At 51.3% G+C, this 24,171-nt stretch overlaps 1 protein-coding gene and 1 long non-coding RNA gene across 2 annotated transcripts; both read left to right on the top strand.

Annotated features, from left to right (window-relative positions):
• Nucleotides 1-16,902: 16,902 nt before the first annotated feature.
• On the top strand, nucleotides 16,903-19,010 carry LOC120658922 (transcription factor MYC2-like). The gene has a single exon (XM_039937040.1). It carries the CDS (start codon nucleotides 16,999-17,001, stop codon nucleotides 17,842-17,844), a length of 846 nt encoding a protein of 281 aa, XP_039792974.1. The 5' UTR covers nucleotides 16,903-16,998; the 3' UTR covers nucleotides 17,845-19,010.
• A 2,975-nt stretch (nucleotides 19,011-21,985) lies between these two features.
• LOC120658921 lies at nucleotides 21,986-23,140 on the top strand. Its single transcript, XR_005668883.1, has 3 exons — nucleotides 21,986-22,043; nucleotides 22,462-22,612; nucleotides 22,706-23,140. It is a non-coding gene; the product is annotated as an uncharacterized LOC120658921 (long non-coding RNA).
• The last annotated feature ends 1,031 nt before the right edge of the window (nucleotides 23,141-24,171 follow it).

The raw sequence follows: 24,171 nt of genomic DNA, 5'->3' as shown, positions 1-24,171 counted from the left end.
TTCCAGCGAAATAAAGAAAATCCTCGAGCAGATAGAATCCCAACTCTCAAAGTCACTTCAGGTCAAGCTCTGGCCAGCCGGCCATCTTCCCTTCTTTCGGGCAGAGGTGAAAGCAGCATAACAGAGAATAGAACTACGCCATTCTCAAATTCCTCTGAAAGCCGACATCGCCCAAAGGTGCAAGATGCTCAACCAGAAGAAAGCAACTCTAGACGCCAAAGCCGATATCTCCGTGAGTACAAGGCGACTCAATCTCCTGGAGAAAGAACTGGTGGAGCTCAATGAAAAGGTCTGCACCACCCAGAGACTGATCCAAGAGGAGAAAGGCTCGATTGCAAACTCCAAGCAAGAAGCCCAAGAAATGACCGAGCAGATACGGGTAGAGTTCGCAGAGATAAGCACCTTGAGTCAACAGATAGTAACAGGCGATGACAAAGACGACGAAGCGATCATAGCAAGAGCCGATGCCATACGCGCAGAAGCCATCCATGCCATAGAAGGGTTACTGAACTAGTAGAACAATTCAGAGAACATTTAATGTTGCTTGTTAAATCTGAAACTCGTACCTATTAATAACATCTTAAGTCGATGGTTACACATCGGCTGCCTTGCTTCACACACACACACACACGCGCACACACACACACACACACACACACACACACACACACACACACACACACACACACACACACACACACACACACACACACACACACACACATATATATATATATATATATATATATATTACTGGCCAACTCAACGTGTTGGCCTCTCTCACTCTTTTTTTACTGGCCAACTCAACGTGTTGGCCTCTCTCACTTTTATTATTATTTTTTTATTGGCCAACTCAACGTGTTGGCCTTTTATAATACAGCCAGATGGATTTCATCGGCTCTTGTTATTCGCCTTCCCACATGCTCGGGAAATATTTCTTGAGGTGTTGGCCATTGACGGCTACAGGAAACTTGACACCGTCCAATTCTTCAGGCATGTACGCATTTCCAGGCAAGACTTGATCAACCTTGTACGGCCCATGCCAAGTTGGAGACCACTTACCATACTTCCTATCTTTAGTTCCCAATAGTAGCACTGCCTCCCAAACCAGGTCTCCGACCTGGAAATCTTTTGGCTTGACCTTTTTGTTGTATGCACGAGCGACTTTAGCCTTGTTTTCCTTGATCTTCTCAAGTGACCAAAGTCTTAGCTCTATGAGATCCTCCACATTGTCACTCATCAAGGTTGCATACTCCTCAGCCGGCAGATCATTCTGGAACTCAACACGCCTCGATCCGGCCGTGATCTCCCATGGCAACACAGCGTCTTGACCGTAGACCAGATGGTATTGTGACGTCTTGATGGATCCGTGACACGAAATACGATATGCCCACAAAGCATCTGACAACACCTCATGCCAGCGCCTAGGATATTCATCGATCTTCCTTTTGATCAGCTTGATAAGGCTCTGGTTGGATGCTTCAGCCTATCCATTAGCCTGGGCATAATATGGGGATAATCTGATCAGCTTGAACCCCGTGTCATCGGCGAACTTCCTAAATTCCTCCGATATAAAGACTGATCCTCCATCGGTCGTAATGGTCTGGGGAATCCCGAACCTATGAATGATGTGCTCTTTAACGAAACTGATCACATCTTTCGATGCCACCGACCTCATGGGTACCGCCTCCACCCATTTCGTGAAATAATCCGTGACAACCAACACCCATTGGTGACCTTTGCTGGATGGCGGGTTGATCTGGCCAATCATATCCATGGCCCAACCCCTGAACGGCCATGGCTTAATGATAGGATTCATTACTGATGCCGGCACCATCTGAATCTTGCCGAATCTCTGACATGCCTGACATCCCTTGTAATATTTAAAGCAGTCCTCAAGCATGGTAGGCCAGTAATATCCCGATCGCCTAATCAGCCACTTCATCTTATGAGTCGATTGATGAGTATCGCAGGCTCCCTCATGAACCTCAAGCAAGAGCCGATTCAACTCCGAAGGCCCTAGACATTTAAGCAGCAGTCCTTCCAAAGTCCTGTAGAACATATCGTCCCCTATCAGAACATACTTCATAGCTTTGAGTCTTATCCTTCTGGGTGCCCCCCGAGCCGAATCCTTCAAATAATTGAAGATATCGGCTCTCCAATCTCCAGGTTCTAGAAACTGAACCTCTATATCTACCCCATCGGCTGTTTCCTTGTATCTAGAAGCCATCTGTGCCAAGTCATTGGCTTTATTGTTCAAAGTCCTACGTATCTAGTGGAAATTAATGTACCTGAATTGTGACATCAACTCACGGCACTGCATCCATATCGGAAAAAGAGCCTCGCTCTCACATCTGTATTCTTCTGTGAGCCGAGAAATCACCAGTTTCGAATCCCCAAAGATTTCCACCGCTTCTGCACCAGCTTCCAGGAGTAATTCCATCCCCTTGCGAACGGCCTCATACTCTACTAAATTATTGGTGCATGGAGTGGTCCTCTTGATGGAAAAGGAATAAGTCGCCCCTCGAGGCGATACCAAAAGAATTCCTACACTGCACCCATCATCATACGCCGATCCGTCGAAAAACATGGCCCATGGACGTATGAAAAGTGCAGCCACATCAGTGCTGATCCTGTCTGCAATGAGATCCGCCAGTGCCAGTCCCTTGTCTGCCTTTGCCGGTTGATATCGGATATCGAACTCTGACAGCGCGAACATCCACTTTCCGAGTTAGCCTTTCAGAACAGGAGCCGACAGCATATGCTTTATGACATCCGATTTGCAAGTAACGATTGTTTCCACCGAGAGCAAAATATGACGAAGCTTTGTACATGTAAAGAATAAACAGAGACAAAGCTTTTTAATCTCAGGGTACCTGGTCTCGGCGTCCAACATGCGCCTGCTAAGGTAGAACACAACCCTTTCCTGTCCGTCATGCTTCTGAACCAGCACCGAGGCGATGGAGGTGTCGCCTACGGATAAGTATACGTAGAAGGGTCTGTCTTGCTGTGGAGGAACCAAAACTGGAGGCTTCGACAAGTATTCCTTGATTTTGTCAAAAGCTTGCAGCTGCTCTGCCCCCCAGTGAAATTCATCATCGGACTTGATTTTCACGAGACCCATGAATGGCTTGATACATCCAGACAGATTGGAGATGAATCATCTGACAAAGTTGATTTTGCCGATGAGCTTCTGCAACTCCTTCTTCGTAGTAGGTGGCCTCATCGTCCATACAACTTCTTGACTTTTTAAGCCAATCTCGATCCCTCGCTTATGTACCAGGAATCCTAAGAGCTGACCGGCCGATACACCAAAGGCGAATTTCTTCGGGTTCATTCTGAGCCCAAACCTCCGAGTCCGCTCCAAGACCTGACGCATATCTTCTAGATGTCCCCCAACCAATGTGGACTTGACCACGACATCATCAATGTAGATTTCTACCTGTTTGCCGATGAGATCATGAAAAATGTAATTCATGGCGCGTTGATATGTTGCACCGGCATTTTTTAATCCAAATGTCATAACCAAGTACTCGAACAAGCCGACCGCGCCAGGTACTCTGAACGCGGTCTTACTTATATCCTCTGGGGCCATGAAGATCGGGTTGTAGCTGGCATTACCATCCATAAAGCTCAACATTTTGTGACCGGCAGCTGCGTTGATCAATGTTTCCGCGACGGGCATCGGATACTCGTCTTTTGGCATTGCTCTATTGAGGTCTCTGAAATCCACGCAGACTCGCCATCGGCCATCCTTCTTTTGTACAGGGACCACGTTGGAGATCCATTCAGCATACCAACATGGCCTGATGAACCCTGCATCCAACATCTTTTGCACCTCTTTCTTGACCTCCTCTAGGATTTCGGCCTTCATCTGTCATGCTCGTTGTTGAAACGACCAAAATTCTTTCTTAAGCGGGAGCCGATGTTCGACGATGCTTATATCCAGACCGAGCATTTCAGTATAATCCCAAGTGAAACAGTCCCGGTATTCTTTCAATAGTGCTATCATCGGCTCACGCAGGCTCGGGTCTAACCTTTTGCTGATAAATGTTGGTCGCGGCTTATCCCCGGGACCTATATCGACTTCCTCCAAATCGTCAGCTGATGTAAACCCATACCCCAACTTGCCATCGCCTGTAAAATCAACTGTGGACGTAGGCAACTCGTCGTCATCTGTCACGTCGACAGCAAATACGGAGAGATAACAAAAGAAAATTTTCGGCCGACCGCACGGGCTGGCCGTTTCTGTATTACCATTTGAAACTGAATGCTCATTAACTTACCAACTGCCAGAGCAGGCTATTGTTTGTTCATAATGTAACAGTTTCAACTCCAAATAAGAATTATCTACCTTTTGGGTCCAGTCGCTGGGACCGGCCACTCTAAACCTGCTGAATTCCGTAGCGTGCCAGGATGTGTTTATTCTGTGTGGCCAGTGGATAAGACCAGCCTCAATCCGTTTTTTGTCGCTTCGATCCGATCACAGTCTTCTAGCACAATCCCTGATATCGCCTCTTGTCCTCCCGCGTCCCAGGCGTTCATGTCTGCGAGCGAAACCTCGCTAGAGTCATCTGCACAGACCACTTCCACTTCGTCGCCATCCCATTGAACCAAACACTGGTGCATTGTGGAAGGAACACAACAATTAGCGTGAATCCAATCCCTCCCAAGCAGCACTGTGTACGTACTCTTACTGTTAACGATGAAGAACGAAGTTGGGATGGTCTTGCGGCCAACTGTCAACTCCACATTGAGGACGCCCTTTGCCTCCGATGGCTGCCCATTGAAATCATTGAGCATTACGTTGGTCTTGATAAGGTCAGCAGAAGAAGGACCCAATCGGCGCAGCACTGAAGACAACATCAAATTTACTGCGGTGCCAGTATCGACCAACATCCTGTTCACAGGCTTGCCGTCGATGAGGCCCTTGAGATATAACCCCTTCAGGTGTTTGTAGCTTTTCTCCTTGGGCTTCTCAAAGATGATCGGCTGGGGGCCAAGATCGAGCTGTGCGATAGCCAACTCCTCCGGTTGGGGCGCCCGAAACTCTGATGGGAACACGAACACCATATTCACATCAGCCGATGGCTTCTCATCGGCTTTTGGCTGCTTGGGGCGCCGCTCCCTCCTTGGAGGGCACCTTTCCACCCTTCGCGGGTGCCTAACTTGCTCCGCGAGATCCGAACGCGCCTTCCACAGCACGTCAAGGTACCTTGCTTCCGCCTCTTCGAGATTGCGTAAGCGCTGCACTCTGCGCTTCTGCGAGCGATTGAGTCCGTCAGGACACCATCGTGGACGCTGATACTTATCCTCTCCTTCGAGCTCAAGATCATCCCTGGATGGCCGCTCAACATGGTCGTTGTGACGCTCTTTGGGCCCTAACCGCCGGAACACCGACGTCTCGCTTGACTGGCATCCCCAAGGCCTGCACTCCAGGCAATCATCGATAGTAGGCAATCGGCTCATGCCGGAATTCCAACAGTACTTGAAGAACGGGCAATGCCAGTAGTCGCGCACAGCCTGGCGCCTCCCCAGCATTCTCCCCGTGCGGTGCTCGTACTCCTCTTCCGATTCATACCGGCGATGCATCTTGTACTGATACACGTATTTTTCAAGAAGCCGATTGGAAGCTGGGAGTTGATTGCGGATGTGACACACTTGTTCTTCAATAATATGTTGCTGCTCCGACTCGTCTTCATCCTGGGGCCGTTTGCCAGAATCGGCCTCTCTAAACCTCTGCTCGTCACGGCGGCGTATGGGTCCCGCCATGTTAATCTGGAACACAAAATTCTGGCCCTCAGGTCTAAGATCCGACAGCTCCACCACGTTAGCCTGTGGGAACGGTTGACTGTCAACCTTCACCGTGTGTTGGGCCAGAATTAATCGGCCTTGCTCAATAGCCGATTGGATCTACCGACGCAGCTCCTTGCAGTTATTCGTGGCATGGGTGACCGAGTGGTGCCACTTGCAGTACGGCCTCCCCTGCAGCTCTTGCGTCATTGGCAGCTTGTGATTCTCTAGGAGCTTCAACTGCTTTTCCTTGAGCAGTAAATTGAATATCTGCTCTGCCTTGGCCACGTCAAAATCAAAGTCCTTCACAAGCCCCTTCTGTTTGACCCATTTGCACGGGACGGGGTTTGCCCCCCGGGTCCACTATACCACAGCCACTTCTTGTTCCCCGCTAGAATCATCAGAATCATCTGCTTGGGCCATATTCACATGACGCTTGAATTTTTCCTGGTACAGCTCAGGGTGATAGTGTTCATACATCGTGAGCTTCTGTACCATGTGCGCCAGAGAGGTGAATTCCATCTGAAAAGCCAGATCCTTGATCGGCTTAGCGAGCCCCAGAACTGCAAAATCGATTGCCTCCTTTTCTGTGATGCGCGATGAGTAGCATCGATTCTTAACCTCTCTGAAGCGCTGCACGTACTCCGACACACTTTCCCCTCGCTTCTGCTTGACTTGGGCGAGGTCGGCAATCCCGGCTTCAGCAGCCTCTGAGTGATACCGGGTGTGGAACTGATCTTCCAGTTGCCTCCAAGTGCGGATCGAATCTGGGGCCAATGATGTGTACCATCCAAAGGCTGAGCCCGTGAGAGACTGGCAGAAGAACCGGACCCTCAGAGGATCCAATACTGAAATCACCCCGAGCTGCGTTAGGTATCGGCTCACATGCTGGATGGAGCTGGGCCCTTATGACTCGCTGAACTTGGTGAACTGCGGGAGCCGATACTTGGGTGGCAACGGGATCAAGTCGTAGTCACTTGGGTACGGCTTGGAATAGCCGATCGCCTTTCTCTTGGGCAGAATGCCGAACTGGTCCCTTAGTATTGCGCTGATCTGCTCCACACTAAGAACTCCTGGGGCTTAGGGCTCAGAACTCGGCCCGGTAGCGTACTTCGCTAGCCATGCTTGTTTCTCCGCATCTATCCCTAAAGCTCCTGTACTCACCAACTGTCCCGCACGTGTTGGGTTAATGTTGTCAGGTACGTACACGCACGTGTAGCCGTGTGGGATCTCCTTAGGCAGCTCGCTCAGGAACTGGCCCTCCCCGGGATCACCGCCGATCTTGTAGACGACGTAGATCGGCGAACTCTGCGGCCCTGGAGTTGTTAGCGAGTATGGCAATGGCGGCCTAGACTGAAGTGGGGCCTCTCCCCTGTGACTCCCCAGGATTGGTCCTGATGGGGAGTACTGGTTCTTGATGACCTCCTGGACGACGCGATGTGCCACACGCTCGAGCTCGTTCACCAGGCTTTCTGAGTGCCGATGAAGCGAGTGAGCCACCATGTAGTTTATCTCCTGGCGCAGGGCTCTGGTGCGCTCCTCTGACGGTACGGACAGGTCGACGTTGTCAAGAACGCATTCGGGTGAGAACCCCTTCCACCTGATGCCGTGGTTGCGGGTCCTCTCGAAAGAGCCGATGAGATCGGCTTCGAACTGAGCTTTGACCTCATCATACTTCTGCTGGTGTTCGGGGGTCAGCTCTTCATACGTGACAGGGTTGGTGGTCGATGGAACCAGCGCTTGGTTCTGAGGTCCAGTCATCCCGGCGGTGGACGTTGTTTCTGATGAAGGTCCCACTGGGCGTGCCAGAATGTGTTGTCGGTCAAAACCCACCGGCGAGTAGCGACAGGCAACACGAAGAGCCGGGAGGCTGCCGGGGCGCTGGCTGGCACCGGTCCCTCGGTCAACGGCCCAGATCCTAGCACACGCCGATGCTTCCGAAGATGCAGGACGTGTCACCTGACCTATACCCGATCAGAAAGGTGCAAGCGAGGTCGGAGACGCGTTGGTGGGAATCGCGCTTCACGTTGTCTCCGTGATTCCCAGAAAAGTGGCGTCTCACACAATAGGATTTTAATAGAGTTGTTTGGGTGGGCTTCTCGCTTTTCTCCACCAAGAATCCGCTTATTACCGGAAACAAACAGAGCCTCAGCCGACTCTCCCTCTGGTGCGCCGATCGATGCGCTGTGCCTGTGCCGAGATGGTGCCGGAGATTTATTGCTTTGCTGCTGCGTCTTCGACTCGTCCGATGTACTGTGACGCAGGGAGCCAGGGGAGACGAGACGACGACGGGTCGACGGCGGAGTGCGTGCGTGCGCGCGCACGCACTACGCAACCAACCGCACGCGGCGAGCGAGCGAGCGGTACGCCGATACCCCACCGGCCGCGTGCGCCATCTGACCGGCACCGGCCGGCGGCACGGCCTCTGCCTGTGCCCTATCCCTCAGGGTTTTCCTTACCGATCGGTAACCGGCGGTTACCACCAATTTTTACCGATACCGGTGAAAGGCGATAACACAAACCGGCGGGGGTGGCGGGGGTGATGATGTAGTTGGAGGTGGAGAGGGTATGAGGTTTACCGGGGAGAGCCAGTTCACTCATGCCACACAAGATACGGATCATGGTGCACCTAGCTCACAACGACAGACTAGAAGCAGTGCACGTCATTCTATTCCCCATGACGATGGTAGCTCTAGCTCAGTGAACACATACTATACTTATCCACACTATCCATATGACCAACCATATGCATATTCATCATCACATCGAGTACCCTATTTGCCACCACCTATGTTGGCTATACAAGCACCAACATGCAAGATGCTTACAATGTGCAAGTAAATGGCGGTTTAGCAACTAGTTTGTATTATTTTTATTGTTTCATCAAAATTTCATCACGTTCAATACGCAGGCTCAAGGATATGCGACATATGGTGCCTATGGCGCATATGGGGCCTATGGAGCCTATGGCAATAGCTCATATCAACAGGATGAGATTGAAGAATAAACTCCATGTGGTATGTATTGTGTGAACTACTATGTATTATGTATATTGACGATGATGATTTGTAAGGACTACGGTGTATGGACTATGATTGTGATGACTTGTATGGACTGTAGTTGTGATGATTTGCATGGACTATTGTTGTGATGATCTATATGGACTATGGATGTGAATTTCTATTTTTATGGATATGAACTTCTATTCTATGTATGTGTAAATGTTATATAATTGTTTAATATATACCATCAGTAATGATATTTACAAAATTACGGTGAAATGCTGCCAAAATTTTTAATTTTCCAAAGTCATACGGTGTTTACCAGTTAAAACTGACAGTTACCGGTCGGTAAACATCGATTACCGGTCGGTACACAACGGTTACCGGTTTTTTGAATTTGAAGTGTCATTTCGAGCGGTTTCTAGCGGTTTCCGGCGATTTACCGCCGGTTTACCGATACCGCTAGTTGGCGAAAATCGCTTTACCGTCGGTAAGGTGAACCCTGCTATCCCTACCCTGACGTCCGCTATCCGTGTGAGAAAAAAAAAGTGGCCTCGCCTCCGTAGTACGTACCGTGATTCTGACAACAAGTTACACATAGTATGCATGCACGGATTAATAGAAAGTGTAGACGAAATTCTTTTTCATTCAAGGGAGATGAATGAAAAAGGAAACATCTCACATCGAATTAAGCTTACCTTGGAATTGATTAATATATACCACGTGCAGCATTGACGTTGGCTCAATCCAAAACTTAAAACTAATCATCCGATCCCAGCGCTTTGAAGAATATTTCTAATGTGTAGCCTACTATAATTTGAAGGGGCTGTCTATATCACACCCGCCCCAACGCTTGCAACCTCCGCCGGACCGGCCTGCCACCCCCGGCCTTTCTCTAAGCCTGGCAATGGAGATCACCGGAGTCCAAACTCAAACCCGGAACCCTAATCCCGTCGGAGATCTCGCCGGAGATGGAGAGAGGATAGAAAAATGGAAGTGAGAGAGGATCGGAACATGATTTAGCTTTTTCGTAATTTGAATTGCACAATCTGGCGGGGCAGTACTAAAACTGGTAACAAACTAAAGGTGTGCTATCTAGTTACCTTCCACAATAAGATCCCAGTGCCATCCCTATCCATCCAACGTCCTCTCCACAGGGCATCGTCCAATCGAAGCAAAGCCAAATGCGAAACACCGGCTCCGACCGGATGAGGGAAGCAGATTGAGTGACATTCCATGGTGATATTTTCCGTGATATTGAGTCACTGATATGTGGGATCCACGTGATATGGGTTCTACACGTTAGTGACTCAATATCACAAAAAATGTCACCGTGGAATGTCACTGAATCTCCGAATGAGATTGGTGTTGTAGTGGTTTAGCGTTGTTCCTCAATACAGAGCAACTCCAACTGTTTGGCATTTGGACTTGGCATTCCATTTTTTTGCCAAAATCCGTGAATTGCTCTCTCCAACCATTTGGCATTTGGCTTGGCAAATTGGTGAGACTTGGCATTTGAAGGGCCAAAGCGCGCATATATGCGCTCGCCGCCGAAGCGCGCATCCACTAGCGCACGGAGACAGAAAAGTGGAAAAATAATTTTGTTTGTCTCAGGGTTCCTGATGCAAGTTTTCTTTAGTTTGCCAGGTGAATTTTGCCAAACGATTGGAGATGACTGGTTTTTTCACTTGGCAAAACTTTTGGAGAGTTGGCAAAATCCTGTTTTTGCCAAGGTTTGAATCCACTCTGGAGCTTTTTTTTTCATTTCCGATCCTCTCTAACTTCCTTTTTTTTCATTGTTTTTTCTGACTTAAAACCCAGGTTCAATCGTCTCTAGCGCCAAGTTTTTTTTTCTTTTGCACCCATGTTTGAGGTCAGCACTACACCATGTTTGATATAGGAACGCACTCTACGTGATCCCATGGCTGTCGTCTATTACCTACCTCTTTCTATTACCTACCTCTTGGTATAGAACCATTTTTCGAGCTCGACAACTAGCGACAAACTCGCTCTTGGATTCGCGAGGTGCAATCTGTGATCGACTGCCTTGCCTGCACAGCCTCGGGCCTAGAGCTGCTTGTTGGGACCAGAAAGATAGGTGAGATGAGACGATGCCTCCGCTCTCTAAATTCACTCTCTAAAAAAATATTTCTACCTGGTCATCAAGATTCTCTTCTCTATATTCAGTTTCTCCGCGTTCATTCACTCTCTATATCACTCTCTATACCAACTACCAGACCGTGGGGCCCATGTGTCGTATTTTTTTTCCTTTTTTTACCCCCGCCCTCCCTCCCCGCTCTCCCCCCCCCCCCCCGCAGCCCCTTTCTCTCTCTCTCTCCCTCCTCTCTCCCTCCGCCACCGCGCCCCTCCTCCCCCGGCCTCCGCCGGCGGCCATGGCGAGGCTCGCGTGCGCACCGGCCATCCTCCTTCCACCTCCCCTGCGCGCGCCGGCCGCCCCCCTTCCCCCTCCCCTGCTGCGCCGGCGCGGGGCCGGACGGCGGCGAGCCATTCTGCGCTCGCTGCCCCGTGGCAGCGCCCACGGACCGGAGCTCGCGCGGCGCGAGGCGGCACCCCTCCTCCTCCCTCCTCCCTCCTCCGCCGGCACCCCTCCTCCTCCCTCCTCTGCCGGCACCCCTCCTCCTCCCTCCTCCCACGCCGGCCGAGCGCACCCCTCCGCAGCCCCTGCTCCCTCGCGGCCATGGCGCGGCGGCCTTGAGCTCGCCCTGCGCCCCACTCCTCGCCCGAGCTCCGCCCGCCCGAGCACCGGCCCTCCCTCCCCACTCTCTCTCTCTCTCTCCCACCACGATCTCTCCCTCCCTCCCTCCCTCCCTCCCTTCCTCGGCGCATCGGCCACGGCGGGGCGGAGCGGCCGATGGCGTGCCCCTGCTCCCTCCCTTCCCCTGCTGCGCCGGCGCGGGGGCGGTGGGGCGCGCGAGGCACGGCGGCGTGCCGCAGCGGCCCGCAGGCGAGCGAGCAGCGCCGCCGCGGCGAGCTCCGCTCCGCCGCGGTGCGGGTGAGCTCGGCGCGGCCGTGGCGGGCCTCGGCTGGTGGAGCGGGCGCCGTCAACCTCCTCGACGCCGGCCATGGCGGGCCTTCCGGGCGCGTAGGTGGAGCGTCGCCGGCGGCCCCTCATCCCTCCCCTACATCCGGCGGCGGGGCCTCCTCTGGATCTCGGAGGCGGCGGGCACGCCATGGCGCCTCCCTCGAGCTCGGGACAGCGGCACGGCGGCGAGTGCGTGGCGTGGCCCCATCCCCGGTGGCGGCCTCCTCCTCTCTGTCCATGGCCGGCGGCGGCCTCCTCCTCTCTGTCCCGAGCGCCCTCCCCGACGGCGGCCCCTCCTTCCTCCCCCTTCCTGGCCCGCCTCCCCACGCCCCTCGAGCTCAACGCCATGGCGCGCGGCGAGGCAGCAGCGGCTGGGCAGCCCTCCTCTGCTCTGCTCCTCGAGCGTGAGCACGGGGCGGACGCGGCGCGGCTGTGCAGCCGCGGCGGCATGACGGCATGACGGTGGGCCGGCGAGACGGCACTGGCCTTGCTCGTCGCTGCCCACGGAGCCGAGGCCCCGGAGCTGGAGGCCGCGACGCCGTCGCCCCCACGCACGTTGGGCTCGAGGCCCTCCCTCCTCCCGCCCCCTCCCATTGCGCATGGGCTCCGAGCTTCGGCCGCGTGGCCATGGCGCCGAGCTCGGGCGGGGGACGGCGTGCGGTTGGGGACGACTGCGGGAAGGACAAGCGGGTCCGCGCGCGTCAGTTCCCAGCGTCGTCCGTACCGCGCCATGGATGCCGCGCGAGAGCTCAAACTCCATTTTCCAGAGCCGCTTAGCGCGCCCCGCTGCAGCGAAAAAAAACGCTAAAGGCGCTCGCTAAACGGGGTAGCGCGTGGCTTACAGAGCCCACTGCGGAGAGCCTGATTCGATCCCTGCCAAGAATCCTTCTGGCTAGGCGGATTTATTGGTTCTGGCTCGGCCGGCCGGCGTCTGCTGCCTCGCTCGTAGCTGTCCCAATGCAACCCCCCCAACCCTCTCGTCCTCTCCCAAGCCGAGTTCTGACGCTTTGCGCGGCGCGCCTTGTTCCGATGCGCGCCCTGCGATATGGAGGAATTTCCCAACGCGGATCCATACATACGGTCCAAGCGTCCGCACTTGTACATCACTACATCCTCTAAACAAATATTCTATTTTAATCATCAAAATTTATCTGCTCTATACTAATTTCTCACGCACCCATATTTCCTATATTACATACTTTATATTTTAGTCATCAATATTTTCTACCTAAATCCCACCTCTTCTATAACAGCTGACAAGTGGAACTCGCCTCACCCAACCTTACTGTCGGTGCCCTGACCCGGTGGTCCGGACCCAACCAGTGATGATGCTGCGTGTTTCTCGTCCCAGATGTTGATGCAAGAGGCAATACAGTAACACACGGATTTATCCTGGTTCCGGCCGGGGGGCCGTACGTCAAGCAAAGGGGTGTGCGAGGGCACTGTACTATCTTGCACCAGGGGTGCCTGCAGTAGGGGTACAGGCAAGGCGAGAGAGGGAGGGAAGCTCCCAAGTCTCTGCTAGAGAAGGAGTTGATTGAGGCAAGCGCCAATATTGGGGTTCAGAGGAGCGTGTGTGCTCTGCTAGTAGTGCGAAGCGTTGTGTCCTACCGAATAGGCCGACCCCCCCTAAGAGAACGCCCGCCTCCTCTTTTTATAGACATAAGGAGGGACGGTATACATGCACAGGGGGTCATGAAAGTCGTCGTCTTTTCCTCGAATCGCGGGGGTGCAGTGGTCGAGCACTGTGGGAAGTACACTGTGGGGGATGGCGCCGGGCGTGGCTGTTGTCCTGGGCATCGTCCTTGGTCTTGCGGAGATCACGCCGGCATCCTGGCGGCTCCAGCGGGCGGCGTAGCGGCGTTCCGAAGGTCCTGCAGGCCAGCGTCTTGTCCTAGTCAAGGCCGGAGTCGCTTCCGAGAGTCGTGCTCATGCCGTTCGGGGGTTCCGCGGAAGGGAAAGTACGAAAGAGGTATGGGGAGTTGGCAGCATAGTAGCTGGAGCAGTGTCGAGCACGTCTTGCACTGCGTCGCAGGTTCCCACAGTGTCGTCACAGCATCCGAAATGGTAGAGCAGTGATCGGAGTTGGCGGACAAGACTCCGGTCACAGCCACTGTGGGGGATGGCGGCCTGGCACCGTCAGACCCAGCCGCTGTGGAGAACTGGTTGGCATTAATGCCTCCCCACGGCGGGCGGGTGAGCGGAAGGACCGTTTGTCCTTTCTGTCGAGGGGTGGCTTTGCCCGGCGTCAGAAGAGCACGCCTCAACCACTCGCGCTTAATACGGGTGGATGAGGGAGCTCCCAGCGGAAGGCTTGTGCCCGCGCCCACGTCCGCGTGACACGTGGTGGCTCCGGACCCCTCCCGAGCAGCTAGCTGAGCCGAGAGCTCACGGGGGTCCGGATAGGTACGTGGAGGTCCCGGACCCATCTGCGAGGGTCCGGGTCCTCGGCCACAGATGCTGGTTATTTCCGTCTCTGGGACACGTGGCGACACCGGACCCGTCCCCGAGCCTCTAATCATGGTACCCGACACTTACCTACTCCCAACATCCACCATCCTCTCCAGACTCCAGCTCCCCCCTCTCTCTCCCCAGCCTCCCCCCATGACGACCTACCCACGACGACGATGAGCGGCAGGGCTTCTTGCGGCCTCCACCACGGCGGTTCCGCAACCCCGACGGTGGCGAGCAGCGAGAAGCCCCGACGGCAGCGAGCGGCGGGGTTCCTCGCGGCTTCCACAGCGGCAGCCCTACAACGGCCTTCCGGCCGGCGACGGAGAGGCAAGGCGCCGCAGCCTACCCTCAACGGTGGAGGAGCAGAAGTCCCACCACGGTGGGGCCAGCGCCATATGGTTGCCTATAGAGAAGGAAAGGGGAGTTCGCTAGATTTGGATGAACGGTGACGGCCTGATTAGGTAGCGAATGGCTTTCCAGTACCCGTTGCGGCATCAGTTACACTATCTGCGTCCTCCACTAAGCAGTGGATTTTGCCACTGCAAATAGTCTAATAGCGGATATCAGGGGCGGAGCCACGAGGGGGCCGCGTAGGGGCCTCCCCCCCCCCCCTAATTCTCCCTTAACACCACTATTACCTCCTAATACCCTCTAATGAAGTGGTGCTAATTATCAAGATTAGCCTATATCGATCCCCCCTCAAAGCTAGTTAAAAACTATTTGGCCCCACCCCCTTAATCCAAATCCTGGCTACCCCCGGCGGCTATATAAATTCAACACACTACGCCCCTGGCGGCTATATACATACAGCACACGGTTGGAGAAGTCTTCTTCGGCTCATACGATGATGTCGATGTGACCAGTGGCCATACGACAGGGTGACGGGACCGAAAGGTAAGCATGCGATGACCTGAGCTGCTGTAGGACTAGGGGTGGTAAAGAGTCTTAATTTTTAGTCTAGATAATCTAAGGACTGGACTCTAAAAGGGCCAGACTCTAATCTTATTCAATTTTAAACTAAAAGTTAAGAGTCAAGTTGGACTGTGAAGAGAGTATTAGGGCCATGGTCGATTATCGCCCCTACGTAGGACTTGTTCATCTCATCTATATCAATGTGTTTATTTTCATTCCTCGCACGCATACTGCAGGCCAATATTGTCATGAAGCAGATTCAAACATGATCGAGTGATGAATCTGCTATTCGAAAACATGCATGCACGGCCCGCGGCTTGTATTATTTTCAGCAAGAAAGCTAGCAGTACGCTCCACCTATCTTGGAACTGGTCATTTCTGCAACACGCATATATGCTGGTCATGAATGTCCGCGCGTGTACGTACGTGTACATCAGTACATCATGCACTCGTTCCTTTTCACTTGTACATACCTGTAACACGCGCGTACGAGAACAGCGATCGCTAGCTAGCTGATCATTTAATTTAATGGTCGGTAAATACTCGTATATGTAGTAATAATGATGTAATATTCGTTATTAACCACAGAGGCACTACTAGAGACTTTGATCTTGAGTTCTTGACTGACAGCAGGCTTCAAAATTCACCTAGTGTAAAAGCACAAAGGTCAAGGAAAATAGCTGGCAAGAAAAAGACCTGCATGCTGCCTCCAAAACAAACAAGGGAACAGTTCAAAATGCATGTATGTATACGCAAACTGACCTTAGATCTTGTTTAGATCCAAAGTTCAAAATTCTAAAAGATTTGTAAATTGCCTGCATGGTGGACTAAATGTAGTTGAAAAAATCGTATTACACAAATGTACTGTAAATCGCGAGACGAATCTAATGAACCTAATTAGGTCGTGATTAGACACTAAATTGCTAAAGTAAAGCTATGGTAAATATATGCTAATGATGGATTAATTATGATCATTAGATTCGTCTCGTAGTTTACAGACGAGTTCTGTAATTAATTTTGTGATTAGTCAATGTTTAATATTTTAAATGTGAAAAGATTTCCTTTCAAAATTCCAAAACTGGGAACTATACACACTCTTAGTTTTGTTTCTTGTTATATTATTTGCATTGGTCAACTATTTTGGTGATGTACTGTATTATTTCTAGTATGTTGCACAACCAGGGTTAACCTTACCGGTAAGTAAAAAATAGAGATACCGATAATCGTGTTTATTGGATTTCTCAGAAATTTTTTAGAAAAAAATCTCTCAAACTGTACCCAAAATAATCTAAATTATCTCCAAACAGACATCACAATGCTTAGAAATGAGAAGATATGTAGTTTAGGGAGAATTTTTATCAAACCGATCACCAATGATAAATGTGATTATCGGTTTTCTCGAAAATTTTCGGTGAGAAAATTTTCCCTGCTCCATAACTCGTCACACTTTCTCCTCACTGTGCCTCTCATAGCATCTACACTTTTTTAGTTCCACTTGGACAAAAGCAAAGCATCGTTCCAACTCCCAACTCCTCCCATGCCAAAAGTAAAGGATGGGCCGGGGCCCCTGTTCGCAACAAAACCTGTGTCACCGATGCAGAGGGCCCTAAACGCAAATCTGCACCGCCGACCCGGCCGGCACTATATATAAAAGCAGAACCTCCACAGATGCTACTGCACATTGCATTGCATGACCAAACCAAAGGTGCAGAGCGCCTCTTTGTCCGTTTTCCACTTCAGTAGTTGATCAGGTAGCTAGGCAGGCCGTGACCACCACCAGTGTGAGTGGGTGCAATGGACGACCTCCTCTCCCCGTGCTCCTCCTTCTCCCCGCCCTCGCCGCCGTCCTTCTTCTCCCACGCCGGCCACCCGATCATCGAGTTCACCTCCTGCGAGGTCCCCGAGCAATGGCTGCTCGGCGACGTCGTCGTGGCCAAGAACGAGGCCGGCTACGACGACGGGGACGACCTGTGGAGCTCCCTCTCGCCGGACTCCGATCTCTCCGTGCAGCCGCCGCCGCCGTCTCAGCCGGCGCCGCCGCCGCAGCAGGAGCAGGAGCCGAGCGCCACGGTCCCGGCGGCGCAGCCCCCGGGGAAGCGGCGGGGCCGGAAGCCCGGCCCCCGCCCGGAGGGCCCCACCGTGAGCCACGTCGAGGCCGAGCGGCAGCGCCGGGAGAAGCTGAACCGCCGGTTCTGCGACCTCCGGGCCGCCGTGCCCACCGTGTCGCGCATGGACAAGGCCTCCCTCCTCGCCGACGCCGCCGCCTACATCGCGGAGCTCCGCGCCCGCGTCGCGCGGCTCGAGGCCGAGTCCAGGCGGGCCGCCGCCGCGAGGTGGGAGCCCGTCGCGGCCTCCTGCGGCCCCCCACGAGCGCCCGGGCACGGCGGCGAGGCGGTGGAGGTGAGGATGCTTGGCCCCGACGCGGCCTCGGTGCGCGCGACGAGCGCGGCCCCGCACGCGGCCGCGCGGCTGATGGGCGCGCTCCGCTCCCTGGAGCTGCACGTCCAGCACGCCTGCGTCACCCGCGTGCACGGCCTGACCGTGCAGGACGTCGTCGTCGACGTGCCCGCCCAGCTTCAGGACGACGACGGCCTCCGCGCCGCGCTGGTCCAGGTGCTGCAGGAGCAGGACAGCGGCTAGCCACAGCTCGATCGACCGCGGAGCCCATACCATGCATGGACCTCCTCCTTCCCCGTCCGTACCGTCACATCGTCAGTTCTCGCATCGCGTACGAGCAGCTCTAAAATGGAGCGGATCAAAGGTAGGTAATGCTAATGTTGATTAAGAGGGTGCTGAAACAAAACAAGATGGAATATCGATCATGGCTAATCCGGATTGCGTGGACGTCGTCTCTGCCTGTTCCATGGAATAAAAAGTGTTTGCTGCTCATCAAGGGCTTGGATCCAACATCATCTGACGATCCTTCCAAAAAGTGGTGGTGCCGAATAACGATTGGCCAAGGTGTACGTACTTATATATCATATGTGTTGCTTAATTATATATTACGGATTTGCATTGCCTATATGAAACCTGAGTGATTTGTTGTCTTGATGAGCTATCCACACCTTATTTTTCTTCACCCTCCTCTTTGACTCCGGTGAGGTTATTGCACCCTTCTCTCTTCCATTTGTGGCGAGATCAAGCCTCTGATGGGTGGATTAGGGGATTTATTTGGTGTTTCAGGTGCTATGTTTGAGTATTGGGGATCGGGATTTGGAAGCTTTAGAGCAAAGATTGTTGTGAAAGATTAGGAATTTGGGCCATATACTTCACCAAACATTTCACTCTAAGAGCTACTCATTGCCTAATTTCTTCGGAGGCAGCTTTACTGCATTTCTTCGGCCGGGCTGGACTTTGCTTTGTATTCTTTTATGGCTAAAGAAATGACTTATGATATACTTTCTAGTGTTTGTAGAACTAGTGGGTCTATGGGATACCTCACCTAAAGCATCACGTTTTTACATTTTAGGTGAGGTATCCCAGGCGCTCCCGCTCCCCAACCTCGCCCCTCCTGCTCCCCAACCTCGCCACCGCCTGAGAGGGTTGCTGGAAGCCCGACGGCCGTGAGGAGCTCCTCGTCTTCCACACCCTTTTCCCCTCCCCCTTTCCCCTTCCTATGGATGTAGATCGAGATTTCGCGAGCGGCGGTGTATGCGTCGATTGCGGCGGCTGGTGGCCCTGTGCGGGGATCCAGCGGCTGGCTGCGCGGTTCCCCGTTGTGGGGGCCTGGCGCCCGGCAGCCAGCGGCGCAGCTCCCTGTGCCTGTGCGGGGGCCTGGCAGCACAACACCTTGGGGCCGTCGAGGTCCACGATGGGGCTGCGGGCTTTACCCCTACGCGTCGCCGGCGGGCGGTTCGCCACCGAGGCTGCGACGGCGGTGGCCCGTGGCTGCGACGATGGCTGCGCGCGCGGAATTATCCTCTGCTTGGCTAAGCTCAAGGTGGATATGTCTTCTTCGCTCCGGTGGTCGCCGCCATGGGAGCTTTGCTTCAATATGCCGCCCTCCGTCGGATCCTGCCGGATGTCCTACAGGCTTTCTGGTGGGGTTACAGGGCCAGCAGAAGCCGTGCTTTGCTTGTTGGTGTGCAGGTTCTCTGAAGAAAGTATAACTTTAGTCGGTGATGATGGTGTTATGGGCATCATTTTCCTTGTTGAAGGCATTGCCGTGAGAACCTCATCGTGCAGGGACATATCCTAGTGAAAACCAAAGAACCGAATAACTAGTTCGGACGACGGCATCAGATGATGCTCTCCTCTTGAGGCGGCGTCTTGGAGTCCTTGTTGGCGACACCATGGCAGCACATACCCATCGGTGAGTTCTACATCAAAAGTTTCTAAGAAGACTGCTGATGTGAGATAATGTTTGAGGACCAAATTAAGATTGGAGGAAGGACGTAGAAGAAGTTTGAACCTTAGTTGTTCAAGTTTTCTTTCTTTTCTCTTTCTTTCTTGTCTTTTGTATTCCTCGGTTGGAGGTTTAGAGTCTAAGCACTCATGTAATTTCTGGTTTTATGGCCAGATTTGTTTCTTTGTGGTCGTAGACATTCACATGTGAATGTTGAAGACCGGAATATTTTTCCTTAATCTAAAAAAGTAAGCGATTCTATGACCTTTTGATCTCCATATTCACGAACTTGGTTTATCCAAAAAAAATAGATAATAATTAATTCAGGTTTTTCCAGGCTACGTCTAGGCTACCCAGCCAAACCGGTGCGCTTCTTGGTCATGCAAAACCAGCTAAAATGAGTTACATGTAAAGACTGTTTTTCCCTGGTAGGAAACCTCGCCTTAAGTTTTTCCTACGGCTAATCCTGAGCTGCTAACTGCTATCCACGGAGATACCATCATTTAAGAAAGAATTTTTTTTTGGTGTGGACCTTGTAATGTGTCAAGTACAGGATCATATCTACTGCACAGATTTTCTAGGAAACGAAGTCATATAGTAGGTATGTTGGTCTAAATCCACACCGCCTTTTTCATATGCTTGAATAGGATGATGAATCTGTTATAATTTGAAAATTTTCAAAACGATTTTGGCAAACAATTAAATTTGTACAGAGCGATGATAGCACGGCCAGCATCAGCATTTGATGGATGCTGAACACATACTTCCATCCAAATGGAGGCGAGCTGATGAATAATGTTCACGGCGGGAGACTCAGTTACCATTTGTACGTATGAAGTGGTTTAGTTGTATTGTTTGTCAAATGGAAGGAGCTGATCTAGCAGACACTATCAGGAAACTGAACCGTACGCTCAAAACCCCTAATGCAAGTTTCCTTATCGGCCAACCATCAAGCAAGCACACTTTTTTCTTGCTTTTTTGAGTTTGCACGCTGTTTTCTTTGGCGGTTTAGAGGTACCGACAGTTACTTCGCTATATATATGTCCTTCGTAGGATGCATTTGCCTGTTACAAAATTGTCCACACCGTTGCGGTGACAATCATGGAGTGGTAGTGAGGAAACGTTCACTGGGTGTAGCATCATTTATTTGACATTTGCAATGTTTGAGTTGAAAGTATGAATTGTTGGTGTGGAAGTTTACACGTACATTATTCTGGAATAATCATGATTAGTATTGAAACCAGTACGTAGGCCGGGTACTGCACATCATCGTCCGGAAGAAAACTAAAGCAATCTGGATGCGTGGTGGGTTTAGCTTGTTCCCCTTTGCATGCATGACCTGCAAAAAGAAAAATGTTTGGGCCATCTCGCAGAGCAGTAGCCTCACAGGACCACAAAGGGTTGGGGGCTACGGTGCCCGCGGACCACAAAGGCCAAAGCCCGAAGGACCTTTGGTCGGCTGAGCATTGCAGTGTTCGTTTGAACTGAAGTTCTTGATGAGCACAAACATGCTTAGTTTTACATCTACATTTTTATTTGGTAAAGAAAAAAAGTGAGAGACTGTATGTGAGTGGATGATGGTTTTTCCATTTTCTTCAATGGACGACAGATAATCAAGCTGAGACCGCCCCATCCCCCAATTGAATGGTTTGCATTGGTTTCAGCTATACTACTGCATGAGTGACAGCTGCTGACAATCAAGAGGAATGCAGAAAGCGTGCATAAGTACAGTGGTTGACGGACGGCCGTTGCCCGTTGGCATAGAGCTAGGCATTCGACCAAGAATGATCGATCAAACAAAGTTGCAATGTGCATTGCATTTGCCCTCTGTGGATCTGCATCCGCGCAACGCAGCGATGGTATGTGCGAGTACGGAGTAGGCAGGACGGCTGTCGACGGCGGCCAGAGGGACCAGAGGGGAATAAAATCGCCATTTATATATAATTATATATCGTCGCTGTCCTGTTGCGCACGTAACCAGCAAGCAGGATTAGACCATTGTACGATGTGTCGAACGCACATATATCATAATATATATATGTACATCGAAGGTGATTGCTGCATTGGGTTCGCACAGATTAAGACGATGAACATCAGCCATAGGACACACACATGCAACACAAGAAGGGCGGAAGCTAGAGAATGGTCACGGCCCACACACGGAGCGAGCCCACGTGAAGCCCATCTATTATCTTATTGTTTGTCTAACAAACGGTGTTTTTTTTTTATTTTTATATTTTTCAAAATCGGTTTTTACAGAAATATATTTTCGGTTTCATAATTTACAGTTTTGTACCCCCGCCGCCCGGTAGCCGGGCGGCAGGTACCCGCCGCCCGGCAAGGGGGCGGCAGGCCCCCCTCTACATATTAGCTGAGCTCCCCCCTGCCCCCTCATTTACTTCCCACGACATCCCGAGAGGGGGAGGGAAAGAGGAGGGGTGAGGGAGGGAGTTGCAGCGGCGAAGCCCTGCCAGATTTTGGATCCGAACCGCAGGTAATAAATATTTCACAACTTTCTTATTCTAAATTTTTTGTATGTTTAATTCTATAATTAGTGTATGCACCAGTAATGATATTTTAGCGATTTAGGTACTGTTTTTATTATAATTTATGTAGAATTAAGATTAGTTTTTAGAAAAACCATTTAGGTTTACCAACCTTTTTTTTGGTATTGATTAGTTGTTTAATGCAAGAATTTTTTTTTAAAAAATGCTCAGAAATTGTAGAAAATGCTAGAAAAGTATATGAAAAATTCAGATAAATTGTAGAAAATGCAGAAAAATTGTAGAAATTGTTAGAAAAATTTATTTATAAAAATTTATTGTACAAAAATGGTAGGAAATGCTAGAAAAGTTTATGAAAATTTCAAATAAATTGTAGAAAATGTAGAAAACTTATATTTTTTGTGTTAGGTATGGCCGAAGATACGCCAGCCCTACTTGACCGAGTCATAGACTCATCGCACCGGTCCTTCCTTGCAGTGGTTCAGCGCGTGAAACTTAACGTGCTGCGTCCACGTCCACCAGCGGAGTTGATTCCTGTTGACCCACGATGAGTGCCCAGGTGATATGTCGTCGGATTATGTTTCTGAGAATACGTTTGTTTCGTATACGTTTCCTACATAATGTACTTACCTTTGATCGTTCTACTTTTCAGGTTGAGTGAGGCTGGTCTTCTTACTATAGGCCGTCTTGCTGAGAGTGATTTGGCAAAGCTGGACAGGTCCCTACTGACGGCTCTGGTTGATAGATGGAGGCCTAAGACACACACCTTCCACCTCCCTTGTGGGGAGATGTCACCGATCCTACAGGACGTTGCGATGCTACTGGGTCTTCCTATCAGTGGGGATGCCGTAGGGCCTCGCGTTGTCCCGTCTACGTGGTTGGACGATCTAGAAGAGCGTTTTGCAAATATTGACATCGCGATTGATGTAGAGGAGCACCCAAAAACAACAGGGCGTGCCAAGTCATGGATTCTGCAGTTCCAGGTACATACCTCGTTTTGTTATGAGTAATGTTAGAGTTATGCTTTTGACTAGTGCAGTTATGGTTTTATTTTATAATTGATCTTGTACTCATAAATGTTCATCTTTTCTATGCAGTCCGACAATTTGGCATATGATGCTGATGAAGATAGCGTCACTCGATCCCTTGAGGCATACCTATTGTAGTTTTTTGGATACATAATGTTCAACAACTCACACGGGGCCTATGTGGATAGGTGCTTGTGCCTTACACACAAGAGATCGCAGAGGCAGCTGTGGAGGAAATGCCTCAATACAGTTGGGGTTCAGCGGTACTTGCAGCCATGTACCATGGCCTCTGCAAGGCATCGGTGCAAAATAAGCACAATGCACAAGGCATCGGTACTTGCTACAGCTTTGGTCGTACGAGAGGATAGCAATTGGTCGTCCGATTAGCGACTACTCACCGTATGAACCGGATATGTACGGTGACACCGAGGATGATAGGCCGACCATGGGGACTCTCTGGTACGCTCATCAGGTACGGAAATGACTGCTACTCGTACTATTCTGTTGGCAATTCTGTTGTTTTGTTTGACCCTCTTTGTATTTCTTATTGGTATATATTATTAATTTCGTGCAGAAGAGTTGGGCCCACGTACAGTCTCGGCGGTCCTATCCTGAGTTTATAGCTGAGTTTGATCGGTTGACACCTGAAGACGTTGTGTGGGAGCCCTACTCCCAGTTGGCTATAAACACTCGTGCACCGTTCGGGATATCTTCGGTTTGCTCTCAGGATCAGGGCCTTTGGATGACAACTACAGCATTGGTGTACGACGTTTACATTAAGGCCCACTGCCCGGACAGAGTCAGGAGGCAGTTCGGTCAAAGGCAGTTGTATCCTGTGCTGTCAGCATTGGATCGGGTCCAACGTCATGACCACAGGTAACAATTCATATGTCATTTCAGTGATAATGCATTGCTGCTTTAACTAATCAATATTTAGTTTGTCGAGGGCTGGTCAACCCTTCTAGAACATGTGGGTGACAAGGGTGTAGCCTTGGGTCGATGGCTGGGACCAGGCAGAGGAGAACGTGGCGCTTCCGACCCCTGCACCCACGGAGGCTTCGTACAGGGCGTACCTGAGCTGGTACCAGCC

The sequence above is a fragment of the Panicum virgatum genome, chromosome 2N (assembly GCF_016808335.1).
Source record: "Panicum virgatum strain AP13 chromosome 2N, P.virgatum_v5, whole genome shotgun sequence".
Lineage (NCBI taxonomy): Eukaryota > Viridiplantae > Streptophyta > Magnoliopsida > Poales > Poaceae > Panicum > Panicum virgatum.
This window is presented reverse-complemented; position numbering and strand designations above follow the sequence as displayed.

Bases quoted from the DNA above. Each gene is read 5' to 3' on its own strand.
- LOC120658922 (XM_039937040.1), top strand. From the start codon at position 16,999: ATGGACGACCTCCTCTCCCCGTGCTCCTCCTTCTCCCCGCCCTCGCCG.